Source organism: Oncorhynchus kisutch, linkage group LG12 (assembly GCF_002021735.2).
Source record: "Oncorhynchus kisutch isolate 150728-3 linkage group LG12, Okis_V2, whole genome shotgun sequence".
Lineage (NCBI taxonomy): Eukaryota > Metazoa > Chordata > Actinopteri > Salmoniformes > Salmonidae > Oncorhynchus > Oncorhynchus kisutch.
This window is the reverse complement of record NC_034185.2, coordinates 16,693,557-16,719,875: the sequence shown is the minus strand read 5'-3', so window position 1 is coordinate 16,719,875 and position 26,319 is coordinate 16,693,557. Positions and strand designations below refer to the sequence as shown.

At 45.0% G+C, this 26,319-nt stretch overlaps 1 protein-coding gene across 5 annotated transcripts in view; it reads left to right on the top strand.

The window, feature by feature from the left end:
• LOC109900605 (AT-rich interactive domain-containing protein 1B) overlaps positions 1-26,319 on the top strand; it is a 92,250-nt gene that overhangs the window by 55,353 nt on the left and 10,578 nt on the right. For 3 of the 5 annotated variants that reach the window (XM_031836987.1, XM_031836988.1, XM_031836989.1), the window contains 9 exons: positions 2,052-2,286; positions 3,100-3,189; positions 5,270-5,452; positions 7,282-7,645; positions 7,988-8,170; positions 13,381-13,532; positions 13,634-13,755; positions 16,861-17,070; positions 17,831-18,029. In XM_031836987.1, the coding sequence (XP_031692847.1) occupies positions 2,052-2,286; positions 3,100-3,189; positions 5,270-5,452; positions 7,282-7,645; positions 7,988-8,170; positions 13,381-13,532; positions 13,634-13,755; positions 16,861-17,070; positions 17,831-18,029 (1,738 nt within the window). The remainder of the gene's footprint in view (positions 1-2,051; positions 2,287-3,099; positions 3,190-5,269; positions 5,453-7,281; positions 7,646-7,987; positions 8,171-13,380; positions 13,533-13,633; positions 13,756-16,860; positions 17,071-17,830; positions 18,030-26,319) is intronic. The other 2 variants (XM_031836991.1, XM_031836990.1) reach the window with 1 other exon arrangement.

The following is a 26,319-nucleotide window of genomic DNA, read 5'->3' as shown; positions in this document are numbered from 1 at the left end:
ATTCTTTATCCCCTTACACTGTGTATAAGACAGTAGTTTTTTTTGGAATTGTTAGTTAGATTACTTGTTCGTTATTACTGCATTGTCGGAACTAGAAGCACAAGCATTTCGCTACACTCGCATTAACATCTGCTAACCATGTGTATGTGACAAATACATTTGATTTGATTTGAATTATATCTGTAAAGTTAGTAAGCTGGGGCCACTAACGAATGGGAATAATTATATCTGTAAAGTTAGTAAGCTGGGGCCACTAACGAATGGGAATAATTATATCCGTAAAGTTAGTAAGCTGGGGCCACTAACGAATGGGAATAATTATATCTGTAAAGTTAGTAAGCTGGGGCCACTAACGAATGGGAATCAGGATAGATAGAGTAGCTGCAGTGTATGTGGGGAGTGAGAGAGAGAGTGTGTGTGTGTAGTCCAGTGAGTGTATAGAGCCAGCGCAAGAATGTCAGTGCAAAAAATAATACCTTTTTATACAATAAACATAATTACAAACAAAACCAAAAAAAGTCAGTCAATGCAAATATTAGGGACGCTGCACTCAACCCCCATTACCTCTAATGATGCTCCCCTGTGATGGTGAATAGGAGCATCCAACCCCCATTACCTCTAATGATGCTCCCCTGTGATGGTGAATAGGAGCACTCAACCCCCATTACCTCTAATGATGCTCCCCTGTGATGGTGAATAGGAGCATCCAACCCCCATTACCTCTAATGATGCTCCCCTGTGATGGTGAATAGGAGCATCCAACCCCCATTACCTCTAATGATGCTCCCCTGTGATGGTGAATAGGAGCATCCAACCCCCATTACCTCTAATGATGCTCCCCTGTGATGGTGAATAGGAGCATCCAACCGCCATTACCTCTAATGATGGTGAATAGGAGCATCCAACCCCCATTACCTCTAATGATGGTGAATAGGACTATTCAATCCCCATTACCACTAATGATGGTGAATAGGACCATCCAACCCCCATTACCTCTAATGATGGTGAATAGGACCATCCAACCCCCCATTACCTCTAATGATGGTGAATAGGACCATCCAACCCCCATTTCCTCTGTTACCCTGTGATGGTAAACTAGAAAACCCTTTGGGACACATGTAGGAACTTGAGAGGAGTGCAGATGAGAGGATCCCACTGCACAGTAGGGTGCATTGCAGTCAAGTGTAATTGGCTGATTTAGTCTGCATGGTTTTTAAATGCATAGCTGGGATGCTATTAACTGCTTTGTGGAGCTGTGGGTATTTTAAGTGACTGATCATAAAGTAAGTGGTTGTTAAGGCCTCAGAGGAAGTGTCATATTGACGGGTGACAGGTCGTAGTTAAGAGCTGCCTGCTTGCCAGCTGGGAGAGAGGCCATCGACCACACCGTTTCCACAACTATCAAAAGCGCAGAGGGAAAAAGGGAGGCACATTGGAGGGCAATCATTGGCACTATTAAACTCTGTCTCCATTCTTGATTTGGCATTGAGGACATTTGGCATGGCTTTCTTTTGTAGGTACTTTGGCTAAATCTGCTTAAATTTGAGGTGTTTATGCCAGTTAGGTAAATTGGTGATTGTTGCCATGATGCTGGTTTCATCCCAAATGGCATCCTATTCCCTATATAGTACACTAGTTTTGATCAGGCCTCTGGTTAATAGAAGTGCACTATTTGGGGAATAAGGTGCCATTTGTTTCTCTGGCTATTAAAGCAGTAGTATAGACTGAGAGATCGCCATCTGGCCTGCCTGGTTTTGGCTTTAACTGAATATGGTAAAACCTTCCTCCTGGACATCGAGATTTCCAACACTCCCAATGTCTTTCTGTCTATGTTGGACATTGATGTGACTGGTGAAGTTTTTACCATCTGTTGGTGAAGAATGCTTAGTGGTATTTCTTCTGGGTCGTGTTCGTTCAGGGCACAAAACGGAGCACAATTTAAAATGTTTTGCAGGTAGTCGCTCCCTGTTTCAGTCCATTTTCTTCAGTTTGGTGCAGAATGAACACAACCCTGGCTTTCCCCTTGGTTCCTCTCTCCTCTTCTGTTCCAGGACCTGTCTGGGTCTATAGATGACCTTCCCACGGGCACAGAGGTGGCTATCAGCTCAGCGGTCAGTGCTTCGGGGTCCACCAGCAGCCAGGGCGAGCAAAGTAACCCGGCCCAGTCTCCCTTCTCACCCCACATGTCCCCTCGCCTGCGTAGCGGCCCCTCCCCCTCCCCCGTGGGATCACCCGTGGGATCCAGCCAATCACGCTCCGGACCGATCTCCCCCGCCAGCGTCCCAGGTATAGAACGAATCCCTGCCACCATGCACCTAGGTCTAGGAGACACCTACACACTCTACCACATCTCTCTCACACACACACACACACCTCGGACAGGGAGTAAGGACCAGTGTGCTAGGCTTGATACAGTAACTGAATGTGTAATATTTCATCCATTATATTTCAGAGAGCAGTTCTGACACACTGAGACAGCCACAGTGGAACTGCAGCAGCTCTGGTTGTCATGACTGGCTCATCTGTGGAAGAAAAAAGAGCTCCTTTGTCTCATTCCAGTCAGTTCTTTCTGAACTTCTTTTGAGTTAGTGACTCTATAGTAGCTAGTCACAGTGGGAGGGGGAGAGACGTCTGTTCTTATATCTGGACAGGCAGTCAGGGGAGGTTCTCTAGCTGGTTTATACTCCAGCTCCAAAACAAAGGCCTCGGTCATTAAAATAGTTTCTAAACTATGTTAGCAGTTCGGAGTCACTTTAACACAATTACTCTCCCACAGTGCAGCGCATTGTTGGCCTTGTTGACTCCAGGGCTGGACTTGTTGGGGGAGTTTTGTTATTTGCGGGCAAAGTTAGTTCATTCGCCTTCTCTCTCGCTGCTCTGGGTGATAACGAGGTCGATGGGAGACCATTTAGCCGTTGACACCCACACACGCTCTCACCCCTACTGGGAGAGCTGTCAGTCATTAGCCCCCATTAGGGAGGGGTTCCTTTAGCTGGACACACTGCTGCTCTTCAGGCCATCACACTGACCCGAAGGAGCTGGGGACGTGTGTGTGTGTGTGTGTGTGTCCCACTGACGCTTGCCCCTCTCTCCTCCCAGGCACCCAGATGGCCCCACAGACCCCTGGGAACATGTCTGATGTGGGTTCCCATTCCACCCTGAGCCAGTCCCCCATGTCTCAGGAGAGAGGTGAGATTCTCCTGCACATTACACCACCTGTGACCCACAACCCCCCTCTTCCGGGAGATTTAACATGAAGTCAGAGTAAACAGCAACCAACTCGTATATCCACGGCCGCTTCTGTGGTCAAATCCATGTTTGTTTCAAGTGGTTTGATAAAGAAGGTCTCCTCTGGTGTACACAGCCTGACCCCAGGAAGGAAATCATCTAATTGTACACCATAAGCCGTAGTCCCTCCCTAATGATGTATAGCAGTCCATTTCTCCTGCTGGGTTTTCCATAGGATCATTAGTACAACAGATTAGCCATAGATTCCACTCCCTCTATACCTCTGGGCTGCTGTCAGCACTGGGCCAGAACTTCAGCATGTTTCCCAAAATGGCAACCCATTCTCTATTTAGTACACACGTTTTGACCAGGAACTATAGGGCTCTGGTCAAAAGTAGTGCACTATGTAGGGAATATGGTGCAATTTAGGACACAGACTCTGTCTTTTATAGAGTAACCATGGCTGTGCCTCTCAGCGGCTGCCAATATGGTTGCCAGTGACCAAGCAGTCAGACATGTCAATCAGGCTGTTTTCTATGGCCCACCCTCAGCCCAGCCAGCCCAGCACTGGGTAAAGGCCTAGCAAGTAATAGTCAAAATAACACCTCAGCTGCCAGCTAGGCAGAACCTTTTTCTCACTGTCTAAAGGGGATCATTGTAACAGTGGTGGCATTAATATAAACGATTAGTCACTCCAAGCTTGGGGAGCGGAGTCTATTGAAATGGAGCATGTGAGTGAGCTGCTGAACCACGGGGAAGGGGGAAGTCAACAGATTTTCCTATTGGCCTTATCAGGACTGTATGAAGAGTATTTTATTAGGATCCCCATTAGCTACTGTTAAAGCAGCAGCGACTCTTCCTGGGGTCCACATGAAACATGTCATAATACAGAACATGAATAGACAAGGACAAAAATACTTAAAATAAGAATAGATGTTAAATAGGTCAATGGAACTCGACCAAAACAATGGAAATGCCATGGAAACGCATGGGGGAGAGATCTCCTCATTGCACCCCCACTTAAATTTGCCTACATTTTAGTGTATTTCAGACTATTTGAGGTAAAAATTTAAGTGTGGATGTCAACCCCAACACATGTCATCGTCACCAATCGACTGCATTACAGTTCAAAACAACTGACTACCACCACCCATTTCTGTATGCACCACCCATTTCTGTATGCACCACCCATTTCTGTATGCTAGCTATGCTGCCAGGTTATAAGGTCCGAAGTTGGCATTTAACAGTCACTTTTGAACCTGAAAAGGGACAACTTCTAAATGTTATGCAGTGAAAACAGCCAAATGATCCAAATGGGAGTTTAGTAACCACACTGTGGGCCTGTTAAAATGCTTCAACCATGACGGAGTTTACCAATATCCACTTGCTTAGATCAGATTTGTAGAATGTGTTCCAATCCGGCGTCCTTCTATCCCCCATAGTCTAAATTCCATTGATGCCTTAGCATTCCATGCATCATGTACTCATTCATATTTAAAGGGATAGTTCACCCAAATGAATGTCTTTCTTACTGTGTCTATTGACTGATTACATGGTAAGTAAACCAGTATGTCATTTGGGTGAGCTATCCCTTTAAGAGGTAGTGAGTTTGTGTATTCAAGTGGTTGTATCACTCCTCTGCCCTTAGAATGAGGTTTTGATCAAGTGAGATGAAAAGATCACATTTCAAACAGATGGGAGACCTTTTCCATGGCGGGCGGGTGGATGTATTAGCTCTTGTGCTATTTGTCATCCTTTCAGATCAGTTTAAATGTCGATTTGGACGTTTGCTGTAGCATTTGGTAGTGGTTTTCAAAAGGCAAAGGTAAGTGTTACCATTCAACTCAAGCGAGTACACTTCAGTTGAACTCAATTGCTACATTGACAATTGGGTTCAAATATAATGGAGTCTGAGAGGAAAATGTCTCCTTTTAAGAGTATCTAGGTTACCTCAGTCCTAACCTTCCTATAGTTCTGCTTTCAATTAGAATGATTTTAACAGGGCTCTCTCCTTTCGCTCTCATTCTTTTGTTCTTTCCAGGGTTCCCACCTGCCATGCAGCGGAACACCACAGTCCCCCAGCAGTCAGGTCAGGGACCCGCCATGTCCCCTCACTCGTCCCCCGGGGGCTCCATGCACCCCCAAAGCTCCTACCACCAGCAGCAGCTGCAGGGGGGCCCCGGCCCCTCGTACGGACCCCAGACCAGCCAGTACGGCCCCCAAGGTAATATTCCACTCCGGGGTGACGTTTCCCCTAAGTACAGGTCTAGGGTCAGCTTCCTCTTTTTTCAAGGACCGAGTTCCAGTTTTTGGTAGCCCCACCCCCATAACTGGTCTAGCAGCAAATTCACCCTTCCCCTAATATTCCTCCAAGGTAACACATCCTCCATGCTAATACTGATAATATTCCTCCAAGGTAACACATCCTCCATGCTCGTGGCTGATGATGATGGTGCCCATACAGCCTGTTAATTCACACTGGCCTTTTCACATCAGAACTCTCTCTCCCCTGTAGCAGGAGGCTAGTGGAATGTTGGCAATCCTATGACTATATTCTATGGCCCAACATACATTTCCACAGGGTTGGAGAGAGCAGGTTTTTTTTCCACAGCTCAGTAAATCTCCCATCTACCTCCCAAGTGTTCCATGCTTTGCATATACTGTAGCCTACTTTGCATCTCTCGCTTTCTCTCTCTCACTCACACACCCGTCTGGGGTAGAGGAGGAGACTTGTTCCATCTCTTTTTATGTGGCTGGTTGTGCTATCCAGCACACCTGGTTTTAAGTACTATTTGAAATAATTTCCCTCTGATGCGTGTCGCATTGGAACCAATAGAAGTTTCCCAAAACTCCAAACGCCACCCACCTAGTATTTGAACCTAGGTCTTTGTAGTGTGGTGTCCAGAGCCAGACACCAGGCACACACAGCGGGGACTATTAATCAGGGATCTGGAGCAGGGAGAGCGGGTGGGGGCAGAGACCTCAGCTATGAAAACGGACACACATTGGTCACGCATTCATCAAGGCATGCTACAACACACGAGATGGATTACCGTAATGACCCAATTTGTGTGAGCCCCGTTCCAGATGAGCGCTTACGACGTCCATGGGTCGGTTTCCATCCTTCGCTGAAACAGAGTAGATTGATGAATGCTGCACGCTTTCATCCAGTCAACCAACTGGTTGACAGCACACCGCACGCATTACACCACTAATTCACATAACTCAATACAAATGTCTCACTCCTACAGAAAGCCTAAAATAGAAGCCCCCTTCACTACTAACTAAAAGCACCAGCACAGAGCAGTACAGTTGATCAGTGTGAACAGACAGGACTGGTTCTGCGTCCCAAATGTGTGTCTATTGGGCCCTGGTCAAAATAGTGCACTAAATAGGGAATAGGGTGCTGTTTGGGAAGCAAACTGTTTCTGTGGCCACTAGGGGAGGATGACCTTGTCTGATCCATGTCACAGCCCTGTGTTCCCCAGGGGAATTCTAGGATTAACATGACTACAGAGAAGCTGATGCTGCCAGTGAATTTCCATATAATTGGCAGAGTCCCAGACCCCCCCCCCCCCCCCCCCCCCCATCCCCTTTTCCTCTCCTTTGCCTGTGAGCAAAGCTCGTTATAGGGATGGAACCAGAATAACTCCAGGAAGAGCCAAAATAGCAGCTCTCCCTGAAACGCCACGACCGAGTTAATGTATTTTTGGAAGTCTCACATGACATCAAAGTGTGTGTGTGTGCTTTTTTTCTCTCTTGTGAAATACCCTATGAAAGATTGGTCTGGCTAGAGTACAGAATCTGAAACAGAGGAACATGAGGCAATGCTCTGTTCAAATCACACACGCTGTGTGTCCCAAATAGAACCATATTCCCTACGTAGTGCACTTCTTTTGAGCAGGGCCTGTCCTTTTGAAAGAAATAACATGGATAGGTGAATGAAGAATCTATGAATCAAGCCAATTCCAATGTTCTTAAGTTCTGATGAACATAACATAGCCAACCTGATGATCCTCAGTCTTAATGTTGATGACTTCTCTGTCTCTCCAGGTAACTACCCCAGACCCCCTAACTACGGCGGGACCCCCAGTGCCAACTACAGCGGCCCCGGCCCTGGCATGAGCAACAGCCTGGGCATGAACGCCAATAGCCCCATGCACGGCCAGGGCCCTGGGCAGCCCTGTGGCTCCATGCCCGCCGGGCGAGGCCTGGGCCCGGGGGCCAGTGGGCGACCCCACCTCGGTGCCAATACCAACACCATGGCCCCCACCTCTCCCAGCATGCCGCAGCCTGCCGGACAGGGCCAGGGCATGAGACCGCCCCTGCCCAGTGTTAACCAGGAGGCAGGTCTGGGTCCGGGAACCAACGCCATGCAGGGGCACAACGCTGGTCCCAACCCTTCTGCACAGGGCAGGTGAGTCAGGACAGGGGCCACAGAAGGGATATAGTACCCATCCTAAATGGTACCCTACCCCGATATAGTGCACACTTAGCGCCATGGGAATTCCATAGGGCTCTGGTCAAAAGGAGTTCGCTAGAGTGTAGGGAATAGGTGCCATTTTGGGATGCAACACCACGGGTCATTCTTGTGTATAAGTTCTACACATTCTCTACTCCACACCCCACATATCCTCATTCAGTCATCATCCACACACTAAGGTTATAAGGTGTGTAGTAAATGCAGTTAGTTTGTCCTCATGTGTCTGTGTGAGTTTGGAAACCAAAGGGACTTCTACTCTCTCCTCCCTCATGTCAGGCCTCCCTACGCGCGCTCCCCTGCCTACCCCGGCCTGAGTTGTCCTGGGACGTGCCCTCGTCTCTCTCCCCATCACTCTCCCTCCCCTCACCCCCATCACTCTCCTTCCCCCCGTCCCCCCCACCACACCCAGGTCAGCAGTGCTCAGAGCCACCCCATGATGCAGCAGGCTGACCAGTATGGGTAGGTGTCACATCTGCAGTCTGTAATACATACTCTGTACACTGCTGGTCACAGCACTAACCGAGCACTGGGCTGCACAGGAGATGTACCTCTCCACTGGTCACAACCAATGATTTATATACAGTGCCTTCAGAAAGTAATCATACCCCTTGACTTATTCCACATTTAGTTGTTACAGCCTGAATTCAAAATGGATGAAAAAAATAACCTCACCCATCTACACACAATACCTCATAAGGCCAATGTGAAAACATGTTTTTGTAAATGTTACATCACATTTACTTAAGTATTCACATCACTGAGTCAATACGTGTTAGAATCACCTTTGGCAGCAATTACAGCTGTGAGTCTTTCTGGGTAAGAACTTTACACACCTGGATTGTACAATATTTGCCAAAATTCTTGAAGCTCTGTCAAATTGGTTGTTGATCGTTGCTAGACAAACATTTTCAAGTCTTGCCATAGATTTTCAAGCAGATTTACACTACCGTTCAAAAGTTTGGGGTCTCTTAAATGTCCTTATTTTAAAGAAAAGCTCATTTTCTGTCTATTTAAATAACATCAAATTGATCAGAAATACAGTGTAGGCATTGTTAACCTGTAGTGACGCCCAGCCCGTGAACGGGACCGTTATCATCATCTGACACTAATTAGTATCACGCAACGGACATAAATCTTCCTACAAAATATTCCTATTCATGAAAATCACAAGTGAAATATATTGGAACACAGCTTAGCCTTTTGTTAATCACCCTGTCATCTCAGATTTAAAAAATATGCTTTACAGCCTACGCTAGACAAGCATTTGTGTAAGTTTATCATAGCCTAGCATAGCATTATGCCTTGCTAGCAGCAGGCAAACTTGTCACGGAAATCAGAAAAGCAATCAAATTAAATCGTTTACCTTTGATGAACTTCGGATGTTTTCACTCACGAGACTCCCAGGTAGACAGCCAAAGTAAATTTTTTCCCAAAATATGATTTTTGTAGGAGAAATAGCTCTGTTTGTTCTTCACGTTTGGCTGAGAAATCGCCCGGAAATTGCGGTCACCACAACGCCGATATTCCAAATTAGCTCCATAATATCAACAGAAACATGGCAACGTTGTTTAGAATCCATCCTCAAGGTGTTTTTCTAATATCTATTCGATAATATATCCGTCGGGACAATTCCTTTTTCTCTAGGACCGATTGGAGTAATGGCTACCTCTGCACTTTACACGAGAATCTCTCTCGGAGCCACCATGTGACCACTTACGCAATGTGTCCCCATACGGCTATTCTTCAACAGAAATGCGTAAAACTACGTCACAATGCTGTAGACACCTTGGGGAATACGTAGAAAGCGTAAGCTCGTTGATGGTACATTCACAGCCATATAGGGAGTCATTGGAACGCAGCACTTTCAAAACCTGGGGCACACCAAACGATTATGTTAGGTCAGAGCCAAGTTACAGATAAACACAGCCATTTTTCCAGCCAAAGAGAGGAGTCACAAAAAGCAGAAATAGAGATGAAAATTAATCACTAACCTTTGATGATCTTCATCAGATGACACTCATAGTAGGACTTCACAATACATGTATGTTTTGTTCGGTAAAGTTCATATTTATATCCAAAAATCAGAGTTTACATTGGCGCATTATGTTCAGTAGTTCCAAAACATCCGGTGATTTTGTTAGAGAGCCACATTAATTTACAGAAATACTCACAATAAACATTGCTAAAAGATACAACTGTTATCCATGGAATTTTAGATCCACTTCTTCTTAATGCAACTGCTGTGTCAGATTTCAAAAAAACTTTTACGTAAAAAGCAAACCATGCAATAATCTTGAGTACAGTGCTCAGACAACAAATCAAGCCAAACGGATATCCGCCATGTTGGAGTCAACAGCAGTCAGAAATGGCATTATAAATATTCACTTACCTTTGATGATCTTCATCTGAATGCACTCCCAGAATTCCCAGTTCCACAATAAATGTTTGTTTTGTTGGATAAAGTCCATAATTTATGTCCAAATACCTCCTTTTTGTTTGCGCGTTTAGCCCAGTATTTCAAATTCATGACGCGCGATCACTGGGAGCAGACGACAAGTCAAAAAGTTCCGTTACAGTCCGTAGAAACATGTCAAACGATGTATAGAATCAATCTTTAGGATGTTTTTAACATAAATCTTCAATAATGTTCCAACCGGAGAATTCCTTTGTAGAAATGCAATGGAACGCAAGCTAACTCACGTGAATGAGCCTGGCCAGTTCGTGTCTCTCTGGCAGACCTCTGACTCATTCAGCTCTCATTCCCCCCTCCTTCACAGTAGAAGCATCAAACTGTTGACATCTAGTGGAAGCCTTAGAAGTGCAATATGACCCCATAGACACTGTGTATTCGATCGGCCAAGAGTTGAAAAACTACAAACCTCAGATTTCCCACTTCCTGATTGGATTTTTCCCCTGGGTTTTTGCCTGCCATATGAGTTCTGTTATACTCAGACATCATTCAAATAGTTTTAGAAACTTCAGTGTTTTCTATCCAAATCTACTAATTATATGCATATTCTAGCTTTTATGGCTGAGTAGCAGGCAGTTTAATTTGGGCACGCTTTTCATCCAAAATTCCCCCTACCCAAGAGAAGTTAAGTATGTTTTTACTACTGAACTTATTTAGGCTACCCATAACAAAGGGGTTGAATACTTAGTGACTTAAGACATTTCAGCTTTTCATTTTTAATAAATTAGTCAATAACTCTTAACATAATTCCACTTTGACATCATGGGGTATTTGTGTGTGTGTGTTGGCCAGTGGCCAAAAACCACAATTGAGCCTTTGGCAGCGATTACAGCCTCGAGTCTTCTTGGGTATGACGCTACAAGCTTGACACACCTGTGTTTTAAAGAGTTTCTCCCATTCTTCTCTGCAGATCCTCTCAAGCTCTGTCAGGTTGGATGGGGAGCGTTGCTGCACAGCTATTTTCTGGTTTCTCCAGAGATGTTCAAGTCCGGGCCCAGGCTGGCCACTCAAGGACATGCAGAGTCTTATTCTGAAGGCACTTCTGCGTTGTCTTGGCTGTGTGCTTAGGGTCGTTGTACTGTTGGAAGGTGAACCTTTGCCCCAGTCTGAGGCCCTGAGCGCTCTGGAGCAGGTTTTAATCTCTGTACTTTGCTCCGTTGATCTTTGCCTCGATCCTGACTAGTCTCCCAGTCCCTGCCGCTGAACATCCCCACAGCATAATGCTGCCACCACCATGCTTCACCGTAGGGATGGTGCCAGGTTTCCTCCAGACGTGACTCTTGGCATTCAGACCAAACAGTTCAATCTTGGTTTCATCGGACCAGAGAATCTCGTTTCTCATGGTCTGAGAGTCTTTAGGTGCCTTTTGGCAAACTTCAAGCAAACTTCATGTTCCTATTACGGAGGAGGCGCTTTCGTCTGGCCACAGATCTGTGTCTCGACACAATCCTGTCTCGGAACTCTACAGACAATTCCTTCAACCTCATGGCTTGGTTTTTGCTCTGACTTTCACTGTCAACTGTGGGGCCTTACATAGACAGGTGAGTGCCTTTCCAAACATGTCCAGTCAATTTAATTTACCACAGGTGGTCTCCAATCAAGTTGTAGAAACATCTCAAGGATGATCAATGGAAATAAGATGCAGCTGAGCTCATTTTTTTTTTAGTCTCATAGCAAAGGGTCTGAATACTTATGGAAATAAGGTATTTCTGTTTTTATATATTTGCAAAACTTTCAAAAACCCTCTCTTTGCTTTGTCATTATGGGGTATATTGTGTAGATTGCTGAGGAAATTGTTTTATTTAATCAATTTTAGAATAAGGCCGTAACAATGTGGAAAAAGTCAAGGGGTCTGAATCATTTCCAAAGGCACTAGATGACTGAGGGGCCATGGTGTTGAAGCCACTGTGCCTCCATCTTGGCTCTCCTCCATTGTAACAAATATTTTAGAACCTATAGAAATGCTTTTATTAACGTCTACATACAATTATTATATTGGACATATTGCATACTTTTTTTATTTTTTTATATATAAACAAAAAATATATACAAATATTTTACTTAAAGTATCATTTATAGACATTACTAATGTCACTGTCCCCACTACAACAAACAAATAATTAAATGCATGTAATTTTGTCCTTAAGGTTTAATTGAAATTCCATGAATTCCTATGGAAGATTGCTCTTACTGGCGACTGGCAATATGTCCGATCGGTGGTTTGAAAGCCTCTCAATGACCAATACATTGTTCCCCCTGGATAGATGACACTGACTTTAGTTTGGGGCTGGGAGAAGACGATGGTTGCGTCCCACTATGCCCACCTATTCCCTACTTACTGCACTACTTCTTACCAATGCCCTATGGTCCCTGGTCAAAAGTAGTGCTAAATATAGGGAATAGGGTGCTGTTTGGGACACACACAATGGTTAACTGGTTGGGAATGTAACTCCATTAGAGGTGAGGGACATGTCCTCACTACATTTCCCTTAGAGGGGAAATTAAGAGGGAGGAATCAAGTGTGGCTGGCTGGCAGCCTGTGGGGCAAATAGCCTAGTAGCCAAATCACCAAACCACTGAGTCTTCACCTCGTCTTTCTCCTCACTGGGTCCATTACCAGGTTAAATAGAGCAGCCTAAATGTCAGGGCTTGATTTCTTTCTCCACCACCAAATAAGTGAAGTGAAGTGAAGTGAAGGGAAGTGAACAAGTGCATACTTTGGAAGGAAGGGGATATTATTAGGACGCACCCTCAGTGTGCTGTTCAGCGCCCAGGAAGTCTGTCTGGGGGTTGGAAAAGAGCAGGAAATAAATGGTATTACTTTTCACTCGGCTCCCCAGCCTTTTGATGTGGGTATTATTTCCCACAGGGTTTAAAACCTCTTCAACGTTTCTTCTCTGTCCTTGTGTTGTGTGTTTTGGAGTTGAGAAAAGCTGCTGATGCTTTTGATGACCAACATGCATTATTCATATTGTCTCACTCACAACTAAAATCTATCTACACCTCCATCTGTCCGTCAGGTCAATATGGTTTCCCTTTGTTTGAGGTTCAATTGCATTCCAGCCATTTACATGAGTCTGTCCTCCCCTCACCAGCCTCCACTAATAGTTAAATGTACTGTGTGAATATAAAGCCTTTGGTAATAGCATTGTGTATTACGGTGATGGTAAATGACTAACCCAATCTCTTTGGTTTTCAGGCAGGGAATGACCCCCATGCCTCACCATCCAGGCATGAGCCCCAGAGGGATGGCCTCCAGCCCTGCTGGCCCCTACAGCCAGCAGCCAGGGGCCAACACCTCTGGGAGGATGACCCCACAGGGGCCCCAACCTCCCTACAACGCACCCTCCGGTATCTACCTACTCCGCACACTGTCCATGTATACCAGACAGTCACAAGCCCCAGTATAACAGTGAACAAGAGGCTGAACTTTTTCCACCCTTCCTCCACAGGGCCCATGCTTATGGGAGGAGAGGGGATGGTGTGTCCCACTGACCCCAAACCGAGACCTCCAGAGCAGTACAGGGAGAGCAATACTCCTGGTCCTGCTGCCGAGCCCCCACCTAAACCCAAGGTAGGAGTTACAGTTCTAACAGGCCCCTCGTCAGTACCTCTCAAAGCATGTCCTAATAACACGTGTGTATGGAAGAGGAACCTGAATGTGGCAAAGCTCAGCAAACACAGCATCTAATGAGGCAGCAGACAAAAAGGAATGCAGAGAATTGAGAAAAACATCCTGTGTTTGGCATCATTGTGAGGATTTTCTAAAAGAAGACGTCGCTTTCTCTATCTCTCTATTTACCTACTGTTACTACTGGGAGACGGTTCCAAAATAAATGCCTCTTTATAGCAGTGCTATTTTATGGTAAAAAGACCTATCTTTTCAGCAAGTTGTTGATCATTATTACCCCACTCATGTCTCTGTCTGCCTGTCTCTTGACTGATTTGGATGTGTGATAGACACAGACAGACACGCTAAAATAACCGTCTCCATTCGACTGCAAAGAACTTGTTACTGTTCACTGTGCTCTCTCATGAGCTCCTATTTCTCTTGTCAGAGTTTGGGTTTTTTCTATTTTCCCCTTGTTTTCCCTCCCTCCCTCGTGTTTCAAGTTCCCCCTCGCTTGGTCTGGTTCTGCACGCCTCTGTGTGGTTGGTTCCAGACTGAGAGTTGTGTGAAAGTGAACAGCTTTTCTCCCTCTGCGTTCATTTGTCTCTTCACCTCATTACCGGCTGTGAGAACATCCTCTTGATCACAAACTGAAGACTGTCAGCCCAACTGATCTGAGAGGAACCACTATTATATCTGCTCTGTGTCTACTTAATGATCACTCCTCATACATTTGACTGCTTTGTGCATTTCTGCTGTCATGGCAACAGCAGTAGCTAGCGTGGATTCATGTTTCCACTCATGACAACTTGAGGACTAGTAATAATGGCTGTGGCCTTTGCTGCTGAAGCTCCTCCCATGCACCTGTTTGGCAGACTGCCCTAGAATGCCGTTGCTCAATCTGTCTGTATGGCTCCTCTCACCATGTAGTTTCCACTGTGTGCTTTGCCTTAAAGCCTCCAGGTGAGCGCTGAACAGAGCTGTACCAAGTGTGTGACTGAGAGTGGGCCATTGGCTGCAGACAGCAGAGTTCTTACTCTCCCAGGATGTCTTTGAGGACAGGTTTTGCTGTTTGTGTGCTTTCTGCATGGGTGTGTGACTATGTTTTGGAGAGAGCGAGGGAAAAGGATAAAGTCAGACTGCAATCTCTCAAACTCCTGCCATCTCTCATCACGTGGCCCTGTTGTGTGTTGATGCGTGTATGAGTGTGTACACCCATCTATTCCTCGTCACACTGAGAGGAGCTGTATCTGCCCTGTATGTCCCAGCCCCCTGTCCCCCTGCCCTGCTAGTCTGTCCTCTTGTCATGGGGTGGAGGACATCACGCCCACCAGCCCTATAAGGGCCGCAACAACTCGCTTTCACTTCTGTTCCATTTATTATTTGTTTGTTGAATTGGTTATATATTTAATTTTTTGCTTAGTTTTTTACAGCTTGTCGTTTTTATATTCTAGTGTCTTTGTTTTTGATGTCTGAAATATGATTGTGGTGATGTTTGTGACCGAGACGTTCTCATTTAAGGCATGTATACAATTGGACCAATAATTTTCCATTCTTACACTCTTTCCACTCTTCCACTCTCTCCATACGGTGCCGGTAACCTGGCAGTCCTGCTGCACCACAATGGCTCAAATGCTTCTCTGTTTGTATTGGTTGTTATTGATGACTGAGTATGTTAAAGGGGTACTTCAGGATTTTGGCAATGAAGCCCTTCATCTACTTCCCCTGAGTCAGATGAACTCATAGATACCATTTTATGTCACTGTGTCCAATATGAAGGAAGTTAGAGGTAGTTTCGCGAACCAATGTTATTGCACTAACACTATACTGAACAAAAATATAAATGCAAGATGCAATCATTTCTAAGATTTTACTGCGTTTCAGTTCATATGAGGAAATCAGTCAATTGAAATGAATTAATTAGCCCCTTATCTATGGATTGCACATGTTTGGGAATACATCTGTTGGTCACAAATACCACAAAAAAAGAAAATGGGCCTCCATGGCATTTGTGTTTTTAAAATGCCATCGATAAAATGCAATTGTATTCGTTGTCCGTGGTCGGCCCATACCATAACCCCACTGACCATGGGGCACTCTGTTCACAACGTTGACATCAGCAAACACCATACCATAACCCCACTGACCATGGGGCACTCTGTTCACAACGTTGACATCAGCAAACACCATACCATAACCCCACTGACCATGGGGCACTCTGTTCACAACGTTGACATCAGCAAACCGCTCGCCCTTTCGACGCCATACCCGTGGTCTGCAGTTGGACGTATGCTAAATTCTCTAAAACGACGTTGGAGGCAGCTTATTGTAGAGAAATTAACGTTACATTCTTTGGCAACAGTTCTGGTGGACATTCATGCAGTCAGCATGCCAATTGCATGCTCCCTCAGCTTGAGACATCTTGTGGCATTGTGTTGTGACAAAACTGCATATTTTAGAGTGGCCTTTTATTGTCCCCATCACAAGGTGCACCTGTGTAATGATTATGCTGTTTAATCAGCTTCTTGATATGCCACACCTGTCAAGTGGATGGATTATCTTGGCAAAAGAGAAATATTCACTAACAGGGATGTAAACAAATTTGTTCACAACATCTGAGATAGGCATTTTGTGCGTATGGAACATCTCTGGGATCTTTTATTTCAGCTCATGAAACCTGGGACCAACACTTTACACGTTGCGTTTTGATGTTTTTGTTCAGTGTTAGCAAATTCCTTCAAACTGCACATAAAAGATGGTATCCATGAGTTCATCTGACTAGGGAAGTAGATACCGGGTTTCAATGCAAAAATCCTGTATTATCAGTTTAATGAGAAAGTCCTTCAATCCTGCATCACATGGTACTCTGTGTATACAGCTGTGGGACCTACCTGACTGTATAGCTGCCATTCAACTGGGCTTGAATGCGACAAGTCATATAATAATATACAGTTGGATGTTGAACATGTTTCTGTCTACATGACCCTCGTGACCGTGCTCCATAAGCAATGACAACAGTAGTAGCCCTGACTGACCCTTCCCCCTCTACTCTATGCCCCGCACCTTTAGAAGACCAGCCCGGCCACCATGACCAATGAGAAGATTTGCATCCTGTACGAGATGGGCGTAGAGCCCGAGAGGCAGGTGTGGGTGGACCGTTACCTGGCCTTCATGGAGGAGAGGGGCACGCCTGTACCTATGTTGCCAGCCGTGGGCAGGAAGCCCCTGGATCTGTGCCGCCTCTACCTGTGTGTTCGAGAAATAGGAGGACTGGCCATGGTGAGTCTGTGAGACCCGTGTGTTTGAGAGAGAGGGTGCCTGGCCATGGTGAGTCTGTGAGACCTGTGTGTTTGAGAGAGGGGGCCTGGCCCTGGTGAGTCTGTGAGACCTGTGTGTTTGAGAGAGAGAGAGGGTGCCTGGCCATGGTGAGTCTGTGAGACCTGTGTGTTTGAGAGAGGGGGCCTGGCCATGGTGAGTCTGTGAGACCTGTGTGTTTGAGAGAGGGGGCCTGGCCCTGGTGAGTCTGTGAGACCTGTGTGTTTGAGAGAGAGAGAGGGTGCCTGGCCATGGTGAGTCTGTGAGACCCGTGTGTTTGAGAGGGTGCCTGGCCATGGTGAGTCTGTGAGACCTGTGTGTTTGAGAGAGGGGGCCTGGCCATGGTGAGTCTGTGAGACCTGTGTGACTCCTGTGTTCGCAACACATATACCGTCTCTGCCACTTGGTCTACAGCCCTGGTCACGCATCTGTCTCCCTATCTACCTTAATACTTCCCTGTCAATAGAAATATGAAAGGGGACCTGGAGGAAGCTGCCTGACCACCAGGCCTATCCTGGATGTCAAAATGACATTAAAAATTGACAAAGGCAAAATCTAGACCCTGGTCTGCTCCCTGACCCAATCCCAGTGTGCTATTAAATTAACTACATTATGGCCCTTGCTGGCTATCCCGTCCCAGTTCTACCCCATCATATACGGTTTCATACTCAGCCCTGGTTGCTCAGGAGTCTCCTGTCGGCCATATGCCCCCCTCCCCCTGCAGGTGAACAAGAGCAAGAAGTGGAGGGAGCTGTCCACCCATCTCAACGTGGGCACATCCAGCAGCTCTGCCAGCTCTCTGAAGAAGCAGTACATCCAGTACCTGTTTGCCTATGAGTGCAGGGTGGAGCGGGGAGAGGAGCCGCCGCTGGAGATCCCGGGGGAAACCAAGAAACAGACTAAGATCCAGCCACCCTCACCGGGTGAGTAAAACACTGGAGACTGTAGCTTTCCTAGCTGAGCTGCACGCTATGCAGGGTTGGGATCACTTGTGTGTCGACTAGAGGTATAAGCTACCTGCTGGGGTTGACACATGTACACCCACACAAAGCCATTATAAACAGGCATGACCAGGATCATGTCCATATATCCACAGGCAGACCCATTCAGTCATCCAGCTTTTCATCTATCCATCTCCATTCTCCCTGGGCTGGCTGCTCCCTCCTTGCACATTGGCCTATTTCTGTCTGACAGGTGATTGTCACACAGAGAGAGATTCCCTCCCCCCCCCCCCCCCCCCCCCCAGGCGAAATGGCTGATGTCAGAGAGAGAGGGAGCAGGGAAGAGGGAACGTGAGGGAGAGATACAGAGTGCGAGTTAGCCCTCTCTCTCCCACAGTCTATCAAGCTGCGGGGGAAGGGATTCCCCCTAGAGAAGCTGAATAGGGGAGGAGTGTGGAGTGGCTGTCTGATATATAAACAACCATGACCTAAGTCTGACCTAGTTTCCCACAGACCAGTGGGGCAGCAGTTTTCTTTCTCACTTTCGCTGTCTCTGTGTGTGAGTATGGTAGGGTCACGTAAGTTCACATGCTCAGAGAAGGAGAGAGAGCTAGAGAGCGAGACGGCTCCTGTGGCTGAAACTCTTCATTGTTTACTTTTGGAGTTGAAACACGTGGCGTCTTGGCTGGCAGCGGATCAGGCACCAGAGAATCTCTCTCATTTACCAACACATGCATATTACTGCCAGCCTGGCCCATTCTCTCACCCGCTCTCTTTCTGTCTCTGGCTCTCTCTCTCATTCAGTGGGGATTATTACAAGACAGGCTTTTTAATGTCTTGAATTGTTTCACTTTTTATTTTATAGATGTCAGGTTTGAGGTTTCTTTAATTTTGTTCTTGTATCGTTAATGAGAAGAACCGAGTGGTTTTGATGTAAGAACGAATGGGAAATGTAAAATGCTGTAATTCATTGGTTGCATCCCAGATGGCACCTTATTCCCTTTGTAGTGCACTACTTTTAACCTGGGCCCATAGTTATGTGGTCAAAAGTAGTGCACTATAAAGGGAATAGGGTACCATTTTGGACTCAAACATTATTACTAGACTAAGCAGCCTTTAATCCTGTCTGGTTTTGCTATGAGTAATCTAGCCTGCATCAGATAGTTACATTGTTCCACCATTCCAGTACTGTACATGTATCCTGCATGTTGTCAAAGTTATTATGACTTGTTGCATTCAAGCCCAGTTGAATGGCAGCTATACAGTCAGGTAGGTCCCACAGCTGTATACACAGAGTACCATGTGATGCAGGATTGGAGGACTTCCTCATTAAACTGATACTACAGGATTTTGGCAATGAAACCCGGTATCTACTTCCCTAGTCAGATGGATACCATATTTTATGTGCAGTTTGAAGGCATTTGCTAACTAGTGTTAGCACAATTGCTAACAATACTGAACAAAAATATAAAACACAACGATCTGAAATAAAAGATCCCAGAAATGTTCCATACGCACAAAAGTCTTCGTTGTCTCAAATGTTGGGAACAAATTTATATTCATCCCTGTTAGTGAATAATTCTCCTTTGCCAAGATAATCCATCCACCTGACAGGTGTGGCATATCAAGAAGCTGATTAAACAGCGTGATCATTACACAGGTGCACCTTGTGCTGGGGACAATTAAAGGCCGCTCTAAAATGTGTAGTTTTATCACACAACACAAAGCCACAGATGTCTCAAGTTTTGAAGTAGTGTGCAATTGGTGTACCATAAGTCACCTCCAAAGTGGTCTTAGAGAATTACATCCAACAGGCCTCTCAACTGCAGACCACGTGTATGGTGTCGTGTGGGTGAGCGGTTGGTCCTGGCTCCCAAGATTGAAAAACTCATTCTGATTGGCTGAGCATGGCTCCCCAGCGGATGGAAATCCACAGATGAGGGTCTAATGAATTTATTTCAACTGACTGATTTCCTTTATATTAACTGTAATTCAGTCAAATTGTTGAAATTGTTTCATGTTGCATCTATATTTTGGTGTGTGTGTGTATATTAATTACACTGCGTGTACAAAACATTAGGAACACCTTCCTAATATTTACTTGCGCCCCCTTTTCCCTCAGACAGCCTCAATTTGTCCAGGCATGAACTCTACAAGGTGTCTTAAGTGTTCAACAGGAATGTTGGCCAATGTTGACTCCATTTCAGGTCTGCTGAGTGAGCGTTTACTGTGACCACTGATGCTGTACCCGCTTTAAGTTATTTTCAGACCGTGGTTAAGTAGGCTACTGTGGCTATTTGATCATGTAGGCCTACCATCAAAAACAATGGACAAAATGCATTACATAACATTCAGCCTACAGTAGCAGCCAATGTGTGGTGTTCAATGTAGGAAAAGGTGACTTACAATGTGCTGTCTGATACAAGAAACCACTTTACAAAATGAAATGGTATTATTATTATTCCGATACCATATTAATAAGATTCAGACAAATGATGTTACCCTCTGCCTATTGACTACTTAGCTTATTCAAGCCTGTCTCAAAATACAACACTGCCACATTAAGACAAAAAAAAGCTCTTAACCGGACTTTTTCCCCCCAAAGATGTCTAGAAATGTACATGTTTTGTGCTCTAGCTGGAAGCAATCACTCCCCTATTGCTGATTTAGAAATGATCTATAACTGGGCTAATACCTCACTAATTAGCAAAGGATTTGATCAAATGTGCACAAGTGGCTACATGCAGCTCTGATCTCAAAACGAGCTCTAATCTACTCAAATCCGCTCATGCTGTAAACACAGTCCAGTTCAAAGTGAATGGCACATATCCATTTATGGCAATGGTCTATTTGCAAATAGTGCAGCTCTGATTGGTTATGCCGCACTGGTCTGTGTATAGTACGGGCGGAGTCGTTCATGTCAATACAATAGAATCCTACTCAGATGCATTCTGCCTACAACAACAGTTACTCTTCTGTAGTTCGTTTTGTTTCGATATGTTGCATTGATTCGATCACAATTCCCACAGTAAAGGGAAATGTTAATGGTGTTAACATTGATATTGATATTTATTCTGCGCAGCATCTTGAGGGAGCTGCATGCAGCTTATAGGGAACATTGGTGGGGGACCATTCTTGATACACACAGTGAAAAACCCAGCAGAGTTGCAATTCTTGACGCACTCAAACCGATGTGCCTTGCACCTAATACCATACCCTGTTCAAAGCACTTCAATATTTTTTTCCTTGCCCATTCACCTCCTGAATGGCGCGCGTGCACATAATCTATGCCTCAATTGTCTCAAGTTTAAAAATCATTCTTTAAACTGTCTCCTCCCTTTCATCTACACTGATTTGAAGTGGATTCAACAGGTGATAATTTAAGGGATTTATTGGCATGGGAAACGTGTGTGTTTTACATTGCAAAAAGCAAGTAAAATCAATAAGAGATCATAGCTTTCACCTGAATTCACCTGGTCGGTCTTTCATGGAAGGAGCGTGTGTGTTGTACTGTGTGTGTGTGTGTGTGTGTGTACACATACATGCATACAGTACCTTCAGAAAGTATTCACACCTCTTGGCTTTTTACACATTTTGGTGTTACAAAGTGGAATTGAAATATATTTCATTGTCGTTTTTTGTCAACGATCTACACAAAATACTCTCAGTGGAAGGAAAGTTCTAACGTGTAAATAAATTATGAAAATAAAATTGATTAGATACGTATTCAACCCCTTAAGTCAATACATGTTAGAATCACCTTTGGCAGTGATTACCGATGTGAGTCTTTCTGGGTACGTTTTCAAGAGCTTTGCGCACCTGGGGTAGTACAATATTTTCCCATTTAAAAATTCTTCAAGCTCTGTCAAATTGGTTGTGGATCATTGCTAGACAGCCATTTTCAGGTCTTGCCATAGATTTTCAAGTAGATTTAAGTCAAAATTGTAACTAGGCAACTCAGGACCCTTGAATGTCATCTTGGTAAGCAACTCCAGTGTGTATTTGGCCTTGTGTTTTAGGTTATTGACCTGCTGAAAGGTGGATTTGTCTCCGTGTCTGTTGAAAGCAGACTGAACCCAGTTTTTCTCTAGGATGTTGCCTGTGCTTAGCTCTATCTGTTTATTTTTATCCCCCAAAGAACTTGTTGCAGCCACCACCATTCTTGAAAATATGAAGTGGTACTTAGTGATGTGTTGTTGGATTTCCCCCAAACATAATGCTTTGTATTCAGGATATAAAGTGAATTTATATTTTGCCGTTTTACTTTTGTGCATTATTGCAAACAGGATGCGTGTTCCGGAAAAATTGTATTCTTTACAGGCTTCATTTCCATGCTGTAAATTAGGTTAGTATTGTGGAATAACTACAATGTTGTTCACCCATCCTCAGTTCTCTCCTATACCAGCCATTAAACTAACTGTTTTGAAGTCACCATTGGCCTCATGGTAAAATCCCTAAGCGGTTTCCTTCCTCTCCGGCAAGCGGGTTAGGAAGGACGCCTGTATCTTTATAGTGACTGGGTGTATTGATACACCATCTAAAGTGTAATTAATAACTTCATGCTCAAAGGCATCTTCAATGTCTGCTTTTCTATTTATTTTTATAAACTCAGCAAAAAAAGAAATGTCCTCTCACTGTCATCTGCATTTATTTTCAGCAAACTTAACATGTGTAAATATTTGTATGAACATAACAAGATTCAACAACTGAAACAACATAAACTGAACAAGTTCCACAGACATGTAATGTGTCCCTGAACACAGGGGGGGTCAAACTCAAAAGTAACAGTCAATATCTGGTGTGGCCACCAGCTGCATTAAGTACTGCAGTGCATCTGCTCATGGACTGCACCAGTTCTTGGTTTGATATGTTACCCCACTCTTCCACCAAGGCACCTGCAAGTTCCTGGACATTTCTGGGGGGAATGGCCCTAGCCTTCACCCTCTGATCCAACAGGTCCCAGATGTGCTCAATGGGATTGAGATCCGGGCTCTTCCCTGGCCATGGCAGAACACTGACATTTCTGTCTTGCAGGAAATCATGCACAGAATGAGCAGTATGGCTGGTGGCATTGTCATCATGCTGGAGGGTCAGGATGAGCCTGCAGGAAGGTTACCACATGAGGGAGGAGGATGTCTTCCCTGTAACGCACAGCGTTGAGATTGCCTGCAATGACAACAAGCTCAGTCCGATGATGCTGTGACACACCGCCCCAGACCATGACGGACCCTCCACCTCCAAATCGATCCCGCTCCAGAGTACAGGCCTCGGTGTAACGCTCATTCCTTCGACGATAAATGTAAATCCGACAAAGATCCCTGGTGAGACAAAACCGAGACTCGTCAGTGAAGAGAACTTTCTGCCAGTCCTGCCTGGTCCAGTGATGGTGGATTTGTGCCCATAGGTGACGACGTTGCCGGTTATGTCTGGTGAGGACCTGCCTTACAACAGTCCTACAAGCCCTCAGTCCAGCTTCTCTCAGCCTATTGAGTACAGTCTGAGCACTAATGGAGGGATTGTGCATTCCTGGTGTAACTCAGACAGTTGTTGTTGCCATCTTGTACCTATCCCTCAGGTGTGATGTGCGGATGTACCTATCCTGTGCAGGTGTTGTTACACGTGGTCTGCCACTGCGAGGACAATCAGCTGTCCGTCCTGTCTTCCTGTAGCGCTGTCTTAGGCGTCTCACAGTACGGACATTGTAATTTATTGCTCTGGCCACATCTGCAGTCCTCAAGCCTCCTTGCAGCATGCCTAAGGCACGCTCCCGCAGATGAGCAGGAACCCTGGGCATCTTTCTTTTGGTGTTTTTCAGTCAGTAGAAAGGCCTCTTTAGTGTCCTAAGTTTTCATAACTGTGACCTTAATTGCCTACCGTCTGTAAGCTGTTAGTGTCTTAACGACCGTTCCACAGGTGCATGTTCGTTAATTGTTTATGGTTCATGAACAAGCATGGGAAACGGTGTTTAAACCCTTTACAATTAAGATCTGTGAAGTTATTTGGATTTTACGAATTAACTTTTGAAAGACAGGGTCCTGAAAAGGGGATGTTTTTTGTTATTGCTGGGTTTAAATACCTACCCCTCTACCAATAGGTGCCCTTCTTTGCGAGACATTGGAAAACCTGCATGATCTTTATAGTTGAATCTGTGTTTGAAATTCACTGCTCGACTGAGGGACCTTACACATAATTCTGTGTGTGGGGTACAGAGATCAGGTAGTCAATAAAAAAACGTAAAATAATATTATTGCACACAGTGAGTCCATGCAACCTATGACTTATTAAGCATATTTTTACTCCTGAACTTTAGGCTAGCCATAACAAAGAGGTTGAATACTTAGTGACTGAAGACATTTCAGCTTTTCATTTAATTCATTTTGACATTTTGGGGTATTGTGTGTAGGCCAGTGACAATCTAAATTGAATCCATTTAAAATTCAGGCTGTAACACAACAAAATGTGGGACAAAGTTAAGTGGTGTGAGTACTTTCTGAAGGTGCTGTATTTCTACATATAAACAGTGGGGAGAACAAGTATTTGATACACTGCAGGTTTTCCTACTTACAAAGCATGTAGGGGTCTGTAATTTTTATCATAGGTACACTTCAACTGTGAGAGACTGTTGAAAAATCCAGAAAATCACATTGTATGATTTTTAAGTAATTCATTTGCATTTTATTGCATGACATAAGTATTTGATCACCTACCAACCAGTAAGAATTCCGGCTCTCACAGACCTGTTAGTTCTTCTTTAAAAAGCCCTCCTGTTCTCCACTCATTACCTGTAATAACTGCACCTGTTTGAACTCATTATCTGTATAAAAGACACCTGTCCACACTCTCAATCAAACAGACTCCAACCTCTCCACAATGGCAAGACCTGAAAGCTGTGTAAGGACATCAGGGATACAATTGTAGACTTGCACAAGGCTGGGATGGGCTACAGGACAATAGGCAAGCAGCTTGGTGAGAAGGCAACAACTGTTGGTGCAATTATTAGAAAATGGAAGAAGTTCAAGATGATGGTCGATCACCATCGGTCTGGGGCTCCATGCAAGATCTCACCTCGTGGAGCATCAATGATCATGAGGAAGGTGAGGTATCAGCCCAGAACTACACGGCAGGACCTGGTCAATGACCTGAAGAGAGCTGGGACCACAGTCTCAAAGAAAACCATTAGTAACACATTACGCCGTCATGGATTAAAATCCTGCAGCGCACGCAAGGTCCCCCTGCTCAAGCCAGCTCATGTCCAGGCCCGTCTGAAGTATGCCAATGACCATCTGGATGATCCAGAGGAGGAATGGGAGAATGTCATGTGGTCTGATGAGACAAAAATAGAGCTTTTGGTCTAAACTCCACTCGCCGTGTTTGGAGGAAGAAGGATGAGTACAACCCCAAGAACACCATCCCAACCATGAAGCATGGAGGTGGAAACATTCTTTGGGGATGCTTTTCTGCAAAGGGGACAGGACGACTGCACCATATTGAGGGGAGGATGGATGGGGCCATGTATCGCGAGATCTTGGCCAACATACTCCTTCCCTCAGTAAGAGCATTGAAGATGGGTCGTGGCTGGGTCTTCCAGCATGACAATGACCCGAAACACACAGCCAGGGCAACTAAGGAGTGGCTCTGTAAGAAGCATCTCAAGGTCCTGGAGTGGCCTAGCCAGTCTCCAGACCTGAACCCAATAGAAAATCTTTGGAGGGAGTTGAAAGTCCGTATTGCCCAGCGACAGCCCCGAAACCTGAAGGATCTGGAGAAGGTCTGTATGGAGGAGTGGGCCAAAATCCCTGCTGCAGTGTGTGCAAACCTGGTCAAGGACTACAAAAAACGTGTGATCTCTGTAATTGCAAACAAAGGTTTCTGTACCAAATATTAAGTTCTGCTTTTCTGATGCAATAAAATGCAAATTAATGACTTAAATCATACAATGTGATTTTCTGGATTTTTGTTTTAGATTCAGTCTCTCACAGTTGAAGTGTACCTATGATAAAAATTACAGACCTCTACATGCTTTGTAAGTAGGAAAACCTGCAAAATCGGCAGTATATCAAATACTTGTTCTCCCCACTGTAGATACATACATGCATGCATTATACATCTGCCTCACTCACACTACATAAACAGGAGATAGGCTCCTGACTTATGGGCCGTTGTGGCCCAGACAACTTAATTACTTATACATCTCTCTGTGGGTCTCTTCCCCTTAGTCTCTCCTGCTTACTAATGCTCCCTGTAGGGTCCCCCCATGTTTATCAGTCTGTCT